General features: G+C 39.8%; 1 protein-coding gene across 1 annotated transcript in view; it reads right to left on the bottom strand.

Annotated features, from left to right (window-relative positions):
- The window catches only part of plcd3a (phospholipase C, delta 3a), a 28,728-nt gene extending 17,847 nt beyond the window's left edge, over positions 1–10,881 (bottom strand). Inside the window, exon 1 of the mRNA XM_063472308.1 lies at positions 10,588–10,881. Coding sequence (XP_063328378.1) covers positions 10,588–10,675 — 88 coding nt within the window. The 5' untranslated portion in view covers positions 10,676–10,881. The remainder of the gene's footprint in view (positions 1–10,587) is intronic.
- Between the last annotated feature and the right edge of the window lie 1,605 nt (positions 10,882–12,486).

Raw genomic sequence — 12,486 nt, 5'->3', positions numbered from 1 at the left:
CTTTTACTTTGAAGGTGAATGGTGTCCGTTTCCAATTTGCGACACATTTACAGTTTCACAACCACTGGGCAAGCAGTTTGTGTTTACAGACAAGCTGCCATCTTACACCCAAACTGCCGTAACCACAGCAAACTGCTAGTGAAAGCAATTAAAACGAGGTTTTTGGTATAGTATTGTAATCAATTTAACACTAGCAACTCCCACCAGCTGCTTGCCAACTGGTTGCAGAATACATGTATTTTTCCCTATTAGATGGTCACAGACTGATCTGTAGGCCTGTGTGATTGGGGTCTTAGATGCTAGCATGACTAAAATATCACTCCATCTTCAAATAATCTCAGAAATATTGCAAAATAAAATGTGTTTTTTTATGTGTCTCAGTACTTAGATGTCATCACCTCATTTTTTTAAAAATGTGACTTTATAGTTGCTTTCGTGTTTATCTGCTTTATTCAGTCCTTTTCTGTTTATCCTTTGAGACTTTTGAGAGCTTGAGAGTGTTTGCTGATTTTAAAAATGCCTGTCTTTCAGTCAGCCATCTTATTTACTTGAAAACTGACCTTGAACAAATACTTGGACAAATATGCTCAACGCATGTTTGCTTATATCCAAAACCTTGGGCTGTGTTATATATACAAACCTTGGAAGAAATGACCGGTGCTTTCGGCGTGTGAGTGAAGCTTTCATGGATCATCTAAAAAAACGTTACTTTATGATTTGGCAGTGTTTGTCTGTTTTCTTTAAGGTGAATAAACCACTATAAGTTTAAAAGAAAGCTGAGAGAACCTGATCAATGAGATGTAATTCAGTCATGATAGTTTGTAGATTTACTTCTCTCCGGGGGCAGGAGCAGGCCAAAAGGCAGCAGGAATGAAAGCTGCTATAACAGCTGGAGTATGGAAAGCTTGTGAAAATGTTTGTCCAGCTGTATTGCTCGTATTAGTGTTTCCTCGCTATTAACATCAATGGAGATGCAAGATTCACAATTTCAGTGGTGCCTTAGATAGTAAGCATATATCACTACTTGGTTGTGGAACTGAAAGGATCAGGCCATATAATCAACGAAGAAAAAACGCACTGCAAATTTTAAAGGCCCTTTATTGTAACATGACAGATTTTAAGACATATCTAAAACTAAATTATCCATTAATGGCAGAAGTAACTGGGAATGAAAATAAATCCACAGCTCAGGCTGAAAGGAGTGTCTGTTTACAAAGCAGAAAACACAGCAGTTTTTCCACTCTCATTTAAAAGGTTCAAATATGAGAGACCCACAGAGGGCTCAGAGTGTGAAAACTGCCCACTTCATCTTTTATTTTCTTTCTTTCTGTATTTTTTTAAATGCACATTTGTCACACTTAAATTTAAGATCAATGAATTGTTAATATTAGACAAACACAACCCCTGTAAATACAAAATGCAGTTTTTAAATGATGATTTGATTTATTAAGGGGGGAAAGCTATCCAAACCAATCTGACCCTATGTAATGAAGTAGTCTGCCCCTCTCATTAAATCATGAATGAACTGTAATTAACTACATGTTTTGAAATTATTTCAAGAGCTACACGTAGACTGTTAGAATCTGTGTGTTTTGAGTTTTGTGAGTTTTTGATTCGCTTCTGGATTTATATGTTATTATTATTTGCCTAGTCCTTTGGCATTTAGTATTTTTCACCCAGTGCTTATAATTCTAGTTTTTAGTCCCTTTTTTGGTTGAGTCAGTTCCCTTTTTGTCCACTCTGTCTTAGTCTTGTTTCCTTGGTTGTTTCTCTGTCTGTTTGTGTCCAGTCTCCATCTCTGTATTTGTTTACGTTTGTCTGTGTCTAGTCTGCATTTCTGTTTCCTGTTTACTTCATCATCTTATGGTCTTGTGTCTTTCCTTGACTGACCTGTTTTTTTATTTTACATGGTCCCTGTCTGTTTCTCCAGTCGTGTCCCCTTGTCTGTCTGGTTTCTCCGTGTCCAGTCGTTTTAGTGCCGTATCCCCTCAGTCTTGTCTCCATTTGTTTACTTTCTTCCCTGGATCAAGTTTGTGTGTCTGGAGTTTGTTTCCTGCCTCTCGTCCTATGTGTGTTGTGTTAAGTTTTGCTCGTTAGCCTGATTTAGTTCACCTGTGTTCCCTGGTGTGTTCAATTTAAGTTCCTTGTATCCTTGTTTCCTGCATATTCAGCAATAAAGCTGCTGTCAGGTTCAGTTCTCCATCTGAGTCCCGCATATTGGGTCCACACCTCTGGATGCCACACAGCAACACATGACACAGGACTACAACCAGACCCAGTGAATCAAAAAATCATTTAGATAGAACCTGTCTGACAAAGTAAAGTAGACTAAAAAAAGAAAACCTCAAAAAGCAACCTATCGCACCATTGTCTATAAAAGACTGGGCAAAAATAGTATCCATGGGACAGTTCCAAGGTGAAAACCACACAGGCTTGTCTCACATTTGGCAGAAAACATCTTGATGGTCCCCAAGACTGGAAAAAATATTCTGTGTACAGACAAGACAACATTTGGGGAAGGTATGAGTCCTGTTGGATCTGCCATAAAACTAACAGCATTTCATAAAAAGAACATCATGGGGGTGGTAGTATAACAGTCTGAGGCTGCTTTGTTAAAACTGATGGAGCCATGGACTCTGCTCTCTACCAGATAATCCTGAAAGATGAAATCCAGCCATCAGTTCATGGCCTGAATCTGGTGGCCAAAGTTCCTCCACAGTGATGTGAAAGACTCAGTCAGTTATTGCAAATGCTCGATTGCAGTTGGTCCTGTCAAAGTAGCACAACCAGTTATTAGATTCTGGGAGCAGTTGCTTTTTCACTTAGGGCCAAGTAGGTTTGGATAGATTTATTTAAATTAATTAATTATTAAATCATCATTTAAAAACAACATTTTGTATTTACTCAGGTTATCTTTGTCTAATTTTACATTTTGCTTGATGATCAGGACGGGGTCAAATACTTTTCCACTGTGTATTTCAACAGGTTCTTTTTATTTATAGTAGTAAGAAGTGTTTCCTTTAAATTATGCATGCTTGTGACTTTGCTGCTTTCTCATTTAGTTAATCATTTCAGTAAATGTGAGGTTAAAAGGTTAAGTTGTTACAGTTCCCATTGGGAGGGTTTGAAAATGTTTTAACTTTCACTTTAACAGTTCTTAATAAAGTAAATGTATCTGAATATGTAACTGCTTCAAACAACTGGTTTAACTGGTTTAAAAAGTTATGTTAAGAACTTGGTTGCTGCAAATAGCCTACTGAATAATCAGTAACGCAACTAACACAGGTGTTAAACAGCATTCAGCCATGGCATGTTTAGTCTTTTGCAAGAACAAACGGGCTCTCTTATGGAACCTTCCCTTTTAGTACTGCTGAAGGAAATACCCAAAACCAGCTCTCACTCACTGCTCAAATTATTCTTCAGGCTTTAGTCTTTTCTATTCATGTCTAAAGAAAGGGCTTCATTTGATTCTTTAGCTCTTAAATCACAGTCCTCATCGTGTCAGTGCCAAGTTCTGGACTAAGTAACGGACCCCCAAAGTTATAGCAAACAGAAACTGCCCTCCACTCCCTCCCTCCCCCTGAGTGAAAGCGCACTGGGTGAAACCATGGATTTCTCCCCATCGGGGTTGAAAACAAAGAACTCCCCCTGCCAGGCCGTCCATAACAAGCCTGTTTTTCCAAGCTGTTACCACATGCAAGGCATTCCCACAAGCACAGCACAAGGACCTAATTAACTGCAGGTCAGTGACCACGCTAAGCTAGCCAAACAGCCTTAACTAGCTCTCTCTCAACCTGCTGCTTCACTTTTTATTATTCCCTCTCCCTCTACAGCCACATTCTTGTTTTACTACCTGTATAATTTTATTATCTGCCCACAATGCAAAGAGTGAGTAGCTGCAAGTCCCCAAGTGTGGCCATATCCACAGATTTAATAAATTTGGTACAGTTTGGTGTGCTTCTGAAAAGCCTCTTCATAAGTGTGAAAGTACTCTCTGAAATGTCTAACATTTCGGTTTAGCATGTTGGTGTACTATTTTAAAAGAGGCTGAAAAGCCTGTAGCATAGAAGTGTTTTTGCCCCAGTGCTAATGTTATTGTACGAAACATGCTCACAAATGTCAGTGTTTGCTGATATTTACTATGTTTACTGTCTTAGTTTGCCATTTTGATTTGCTACCTTTTGCTAATGAGCTATTACCAACAGATATTTAGTCATTAATTAAAGCTGTGATTTTAATGATGACGTAAGAAAAAGTATGCTAATTTGCTTGATAAGCCTAATGTAATAGCACACTCGGAGTAAAAAACCCCATTGAGGAAACACTGACAATTTAAAAGGGTTTTAAAAAAGTACAACTGTTAAACCTTATCTTTAAATCAAGATAGAGTCCAGATATCCATCAAAAAGAGGCGCTTACTGAGAGTGGTTTTGTCAGCAGGTACATGCAAACAAGTCAGCTAGCTGACATCTACAGAAGCTAAAGCTTAGCTTATTCTGGCTGAAGTAGTTCCAAATCACCAAACTTTAAAGCACTGCTAGAGTTTGTGCATAAAGATGAAAACTAAACACCAGTTATATTTTGGTAGTTAGTAAAGTTTGGCTAATTAACACTTACAAATGAGCCGACTTTTAACAAGGTACACCTTGTTAATACCAGGCCGGGCCTGTGACGGCCTATAAGCTAGTTATAACATCAATTCAACAAGTTTCTGGAAACATTACTCAGAGATTTTGGTCTATTTTGACGTGATAATGTCATGCAGTTAGTCTTGCTCTCTGGAAATATTTTACCCTTCTCTGGAAACACTAGGAATTACTGTACAGAAAATTACAGTAGTTCATCAGTTTCTAAAATACTCAGAGATCATCCTGTCTGGAACCAACAACCGTGCCACATTCAAAATCTCTTCAATCACCTTTCTTTCCCATTCTGACACTCAGTTTGACCTTCAGGGGGTTATCTTAACCGTGTGTACATGGGTATAATGCAATTGCTGCCACATGATTGGCTGAACAAATATTTGTCACACTTCAAATCAGGCATTCTTAGGATAATACTGGCACAGTGGCACTCTCTTAGAAATAAAGGGTTTTCAATAAAAGTACTCAAGGATCATTCAGCGAGGAGCAACATCTGCAATTTCTCCAGTTGGCAAAGACAACTGTGATAATGTGGCAGGAAGAAGACATAAAACTGCCGAAACTGCAGCCAAGAGAATGTCTGGGATGACACGATCCAAAATATAAGGTTAGTAAAGAAGATGTTGTGTAGTTTTGAAAAAGTATGATCCCAAAATTATGGCTAGACAGGTATTTATAATTTGCTGAAATAACGGTGTCTGGGACAGTTAACCCAGACGCTGTACTGTACACTGAGTTTTTAAAAGCCTACTTAAGAGGGATGCTACTAATGAGCATTGCTTTAAAAAGTGTTGCCTCATGTAAATGAGTTCCTCAGTCAAAGCAGTAAAAGCTAGGACTGAAAAACACAGTTCATCTCCTATGGAGGTAACAGAGGTGTGCATCACATATTTAATGTCAATTAACCAAACGTTCATGCAGGAAAGAGAAAGGGACACCAAAGCCAATAAGATTCATCCTCAGGGGAACATGAAAGTTAATGAAATTTCATGACAATACAATGAATAGTTAGAAGAGATCTTTTCGTCTCATCCCAACAGACTGACATTATCTATCTCTACAACTGTGCCACTTGCAAGTGAATAAAGCAAATGGATAAAAAAACCCAGTGTGAACTGTTGAAAATAACTGAAAACAATTAACATTTTAATTAACTCAGCAATGGAGATTCCTCCGAGGGTGCTTTGACACTGTGAGCAGCAGTGGAGCTTTAACGCTGAAAGGAGGATTAAAATCCAAATAACTATATCAGCTGGTCAGTGCACTGCGCTTGCATGAGTCCTCTTCACTCAGGCCCACATACCAACTCCTCCCGGGACACGGTTCACGTTTCTGTCAGCATAGCAGCAGTCACAAGAGTCAGCTAGCATGGATTCTCGCATAAAGATAGACAAGTAAGGGTGCTGTAGATTTAATACGGGCCAATTAAAGTTTCTCAGCTCTGTCGCACAGCTGTCCCCTCTAGGAGGCAAACAGTGGCATTCAGTCTGCATCTCCAAAATCAAAAGTGTTTAGGCAAAATGATGAGATTCCAGCTCAAAAGAAGAAAAATGATCAGTTGGAAACCGTATTTTCCTTCTTTGGAATCGGGACTCTCTGTGGAATTTCCTGATGTGAACCCCCCCTAACCCCCGAAAAAAGGACTGAGTAGAAAAAAGTGAGTGTTATTTGGAAATGCAGAATCGCTGCCAATGGTTTCTGGACAGCAGAGAGTTGAACATGAAAGCAGAGCAGCCTCTTTGTATTCAGTTGAAAACAAGCAGCTTTTAGTCCAACATTCTCTTTGTCTCTTATAATGAATGAAACATCATTTATTTGCTCATTAATAAGCAAGTTATGACCACACAGTAAGTAGGACTCACTGTGTGTGACTAGACTCGCTCTGAACAATATCTGGATTCCAGTAAAATATTAAAAAAATGTTGAGAAATAAATGAGCTTTTGTAAAAAACTGTCATTTTATTTGCCAATATGTGGTTAAATATGCCGTCAAAGCACAATTTAAGGTTGCAATGCATATTAACAAGGCTATGATCGTGATTTTTAAGCCACATTAAAGTCAAACCTCTACTGTTGATTTACTGTTTTCCAACCTGAGGTTGGCAGACTTAACCATAGGCAGGAGAAAACCAGACTGTGAGAGCGGTATGGTTTGGTAGAAGGGAAAGGGGATTCCTATTTTCTTTTGGACAGTGCACAACTTGAAAAAAAATTTGAAATTTGAATGGAGTTGAATAGAGCTGACTTTAGCTTGAACACGCCAGTATATATTTTTACCTTACCTGTCTAATAAACTGGCAATACTTTTCTTTGCTACAGTGTGAGCCTGCACACACAAAAACAGCTGAGTTGTGATTATTTAGGGAAAAAAAAGGTTATTCACAATCGGAATAAGTGTCTGTTGTTACACAACTGATATTTATTGTATGTTGGGGCTCAGTTAGATTAGATCCCATTGAGGTTAAATCCTTCTAAACACCTGACCATTCAAACCTAATAACAGATGATAACCTTGTTGATTGTGACCTGTTTGGCAGGGAATGTTGTTGACCACAATCGCAGACATAAAGCATATGTAAAGCTCTCAGATTTACAGCTGAGTTTACTCAGATACCAAACAGATACCACATATTCCCTGCAGCGGCCTCCGAAAACATCACCTCAGCTCACGATCGTGTTTACATTCAGCTTGTAGGTGCAACGTGTGAAATTGTCCCATCTCTTCGGTCTAAACCGACTGAAACTCATCATGGATGTTGTTTTGTAAATCCTTGGCTTATGCAGGCTGTTTGCTCACACAAGAAACTAATTGCTGTGTACCACCGTTAACAGCGCTGCCAACAGCAGCAGACTCTCTCCTTGAAATCAAATCCCCCAAAACCCCCGTGGGGACGTCTGTGGCAATGAATATATTTATCCATGTGTGCACTAGTCTGATTCAAACATGGATTATCTCAAAACTAACAAATCTCTGCCTCTCAGGCCACATTCGTCACTTTGTCTGTGGGCTCACCGTGAGTGAGAAATGTTTGAACGAGGAAGGCGGATCAGTCCTGTGACACCACATGACGCAAAACCTTTGAACTTAGGTCAGTCCCACCAGCAGATTGCGAAACTATTCGGTGTTTTCGCTTTGATGTGAAAGCAGCTAAAACATGGTGGGTGGACAGTCACCTGACTAATTTATGACAACAAGTGGTGGTGGTGAGTCTACTTGGGTGACCTCACTTGCTTTATTATTAAGTATTAGTGGGACACTCAAATATAGCAATGCCAGTGTTGCGTTTTCAGGCGCAGATACAGTTTCAGACTTCAGTAATGCTTAAACGAGTCTGTGCATAGTGTCAGAGTTTAAACATGGTGTCACTGCAGAAGTATGGATCCATGTTTACACACTGTTGCAAAAACATTAAAATTCTGCATTTCTGTTTTCACTAAACATGCAAGAAGAGCTGAGATTGTTTCTGCATATTGATTTTTACTTATTAAGGTCTTTGCTTTCAATCACAATTTTGGCCTATAGTGACTTTAGGATAAATAAAGATGTTATTTCCAGCCACCCCCTTACCACTAGGGGCTGCCACAGTAGATAACGCCACATGTTTGATTTGGCAGAGTTCTTAAACAGACGCCAACCCCAAAAGGGACTTGTATCTCTGGCAAGAATCAAACCAGCAACCACTACACCACTGGAGATAAAACAATTATTATTCCCCATTCTGGGTTGTTATAATTATCTTCCTGGAGTTTAACGTCATGATCCGGAGTCTGCTTAAATTGTGTTTCCTTTCACATTTTCTGACGAAAGTTATCTGTTTATCAGTGATCCCCCAAGTTTCACATTTTCCTCTCCTGGTGCGTTTCCTGTATCTCGTCTAGTCCCCGTCTCTGCATTAGAGAGCCTCTGTTTAGTTATTCCTCGTTTTATTTAGTTAGTTTCTCGTGTGTTGTATTTAATTTTGCGTCTTTTGTCTCGTTTTCCTCAGTTAGTTTCAGCTGTGTTAACATGTGCTTTCCATACCCCTGATTAAACCACATGCATATTTAATCCCTATGTTTTTCTTGGTTCATTGTTGTGCTGTACTGTTTGTCAGCTCGTTAGTGCCTCCCTCATATGTTCCTGTTTGGATTGCTTTGTGTTGTTCTTTGTCAGCTAACTGGACTTTCTGTTTCAGTTAAATAAAGGTTGGTTTCATGTTTATTTTAAACTGGTCAGATTATCCAGTCACTGGCATACAGTGCTCTGCTCTAAGTGGTAGTGTTACTCGGTTCATAAAGAGAAGTTTAGAATTTACTAGAGTGCCTTTGTTGTGATATTTCGATGAACTTACCTACCTGGTCTTTTTCCTAGAAATTAACAATGGAGTGTCTACCTGTTTCACCTATCCTGTATACTTGCCTGTGCATCTCTGCAGCAACTAACCACCCCCCCATCCTGCTGCATTGATCAATTAAACACTTAAGACTCCATTTTATTAAGATATTAAGAAAAAGAGTTGGATTTAATTCCTCAGTAATTGTGTTAAAATTATGATTTAAAAGACTGACCAAAAATAATTATGATACTGCAGACCAGAAATACTCAGACCAGCCCATTTTACACCACCAACCATGCCATGTTCAAAGTCACTTCAATTACCTTTCTTCCTCATTCCAGTGCTCCGCTTGACCGTCAGCAGGTTGTTCTAATCATGTCTACATACCTAAATGCACCGTGTTCCTGCCAGGTGATTGGCTGATTAGCTATTTGTCTTAATAAGCAGTTGAACAGATGTGCCTAATTAGGTAGTCAGTGAGTGCATTCGTCATGCTTATGCTGTTACAATGTTGGATGCTCATGTGAAACACTGCCAAAGTTTCAGGCTTCATGCTGCTCTGAATGCTCAGTTTCAGACCGGTTTCTACTCTTGGCTATGTGTCACACATCAATGAGAGTGGAAATCCCTGATATAGTACAGCTTATTACTGCATCATATTGTGCCAGTGCAGCACCTCAAGATAAATATTTATAAGTGAGTCATGCAAAGCTACTCTAGTAAAGTCCAGGAATTAAAAATATGGGGTTGGGGGGAAAAACATAATGCGTTCCCTTTATACATATAAAACTGAAAAAAAGAAAAAAGAAATAAATAAAATAAAAAGCAAAGATTTCATCCAACATTTCTGTCTGTGAGCTAATTTTGTATGCCTGCATATATACGTCGTTAACACTGGTTCAGCCTTCCAGAAATCCAACGTCTTCTCAGAGATTCTGACAGGTGCGCTATGGCTGCTCAGCAAGTGTCTATTTTGGGGCGAGTTTGGGAAGGGGCAGTGACATATCAGGACTGAACTGTGAGGGGAGAAGGCTGGGATGGGAATGGCGAGGAGCCTGAATCAGAGCAGTAGTCCAGTGAGCAACTCTGCTCTTCATAAACACATGACCGTTGTAACTACACCCACAAATACTCAGAATTTCGTTTCTGTTTGATGCCATTATCTGTAACCTCGGTCATAGTCATTTTCTAAGAACATCATCATTAAAAAAAAAAAGCAAGCCTGTTATGCGTGTTTTGTTAATGTATTTTTTGTAAACTGGGGGAAGTAAATGAATGAAACAAATTAAGGAGACTACAAATTAAACCAAACAATCTGTAACTAAGAAGTGAGCAATTATCAAGGAAAGTAGGTGAAATGAATCATCTTTTCAGAATGATGCAAAGAGTTCTCGAATTACACAGCCTTCTAAGAGAACCTATGTTATGAATTATGAAGGCATAAATAGCTACCGATTATAATTGCTGTCTTAGAAAAAGGCAGTGTAAACAACATAACAAACAAGGTGACTAAAAATCACTGAAGCCTCAGTTAAGTTTGTACCAACAATGAGCGGAAAAAAAAAACACTTCAGCCTGGAGCTGACGGTGAACTCCTAGGAGCAGGTCAGATTTGGAGGTGTCCTTACCGAGCCTCCTGATGAGGTCCGTCGTCTTCTCATTCACTTTCCTCCTGTGCTCCCTGGGACTGGTCTTGCCGGTGCCTACGCCTAACATGATCGCTACATAAACTCCAGCGAAATAAACTTAAGCTTGTAACTTTACGGGTTTGAGGAAGCTGAGGGCGCAGGTGTCCTTAAACTGCCCCAGACAGACCCCCAGCCCGCAGAAAGAGAGCGAGCGAGAGAGAGAGAGAGACAACCGACCGCAGGAGTCCCCTCCCCAGATTTGCTACTCATGTTTGTGCGCAGGACTCCAAACGAGTCGCACGCTTCTGGAGCCAACACCTTACTCCTCCTCCTCCTCTTCCTGCCCCAACGAAAACGCAGAGGAACCTTGATCGTGGATCAGGTATGGTCAAGTCCCCCTCCATACATTAATTTGTATACACACTTGTTAAAATGGTTTAAAGCGCACTATGTGAGCACAGAGTCTCAACAGTTGCGTATCAAAGCCTTTTTGGTTAAATCTGTTCTTCAAAAAAAAAATGTTTATTTTCGAGTTTATTTTGCGCCGGTGCCATGCTGTATTCCAAAAAGAAAAACTGTGCTGTTACACCTACCTTTTCATATATAAATTTTAAAAAGCTTGCATACTTACATGAATATAGTGGCGTGATTAACGTCCACAGGCAAAGAGCAGGTTGCCCTTTGTCTAGGCTCAGCAAACATTTAAACAGCTGAAATCTTTTCTTTCAGGGGAGGTAAAGCAAACATATGACCCTGATTGTTCAGGCAAACTTTCAAATATGTAAACACCTTCCTCTAAATGGAGATCAAGAGCAGAAAAAAAGTGCTTCCACTTTAGTAAAACTGTTCCCCATTCAAATGTCAGTGACTGAGGAGCTGGCGTCCCCTGTTGGTTATTAAAAGTAACTGCTTAGCTCTCAACAACAACAATCAGTTCCGTAATGCCACATTCATCATCTGTGGCCAGTATGTTCATGCTGTCTGCACAGATTTAAAGGGTTGGTTATGAAAGTGAAAACCTGCACTGCAGTCTTTTTTAATTTTTTGGTTATTAGATGGTGCTCACAGTACCAGAGCACTGCCTGCAAACTTAATTAAGTCTTAGTAATGGAGTTATAACAGAGAGTGACAGAGCTGAGTCACAGCCATGTGCAAAGCAAACACACACGTACAGGTTTGGTAGGCTGGGTGGATGGAGCCTAAGGTGATGTTTCTTTAACCTGGTCATTTAATGAAGCTGGTGGATTGAATGTTTCCCTTACTAAAACACCCATCTGGACCTGCTGTCTGCACAAACTCCTCCTGCACCTCCTCTTCAGGCCCGTGCACCAGCGTATAATAGTATATTACATATATCTTTCATCTCCGCTCAATTGCAGCAACTACTATGTTGGACAGGGTGAGAGATTAAGTCATGCCTGCTAATCCTCACAAGCTGTGATCTATGCAGGAGCAGCTCTGGTGCTGTAGCTGCGCACCGCTCCTTGATTTGAGAATATGGGAAGCCCTGGTACTGTTTCTCAATCTCCATGGTCATTAGGTTTCATATTAACTAGAACAGATCACCTCCCCTCTCAAAGGATTTCCCAGTTTGCCTTGCTTATTTGCCAAAGCTGAAACTCTGCCTGCTTCTATTAGTAGAAACAGTGGGCCTGTGTTGTTTGTAGCCAGTCTTCACTGGCAGTGTTAGGAGAGACCAGTCACCCACCATAAGGCCACAGACTGAATAACCCACTTCTTCCATTAATGGAAGCAAACTGCTTTGTGAAAACTGGACACAATTTGTGGATGACACAGTGAAGCATGCACAGTTAAGGATTAACACAGAATAATGACTAACTCTTTAACCAGTGTGACAACAAATATGTGTGCATGTTGTATGCACATGTAAATAATGTG

Source organism: Pelmatolapia mariae, linkage group LG4 (genome assembly GCF_036321145.2).
Source record: "Pelmatolapia mariae isolate MD_Pm_ZW linkage group LG4, Pm_UMD_F_2, whole genome shotgun sequence".
Taxonomy (NCBI): Eukaryota; Metazoa; Chordata; class Actinopteri; order Cichliformes; family Cichlidae; genus Pelmatolapia; species Pelmatolapia mariae.
The sequence above is the reverse complement of the archived record's forward strand: the minus strand, read 5'-3'. Positions and strand labels throughout refer to the sequence as shown.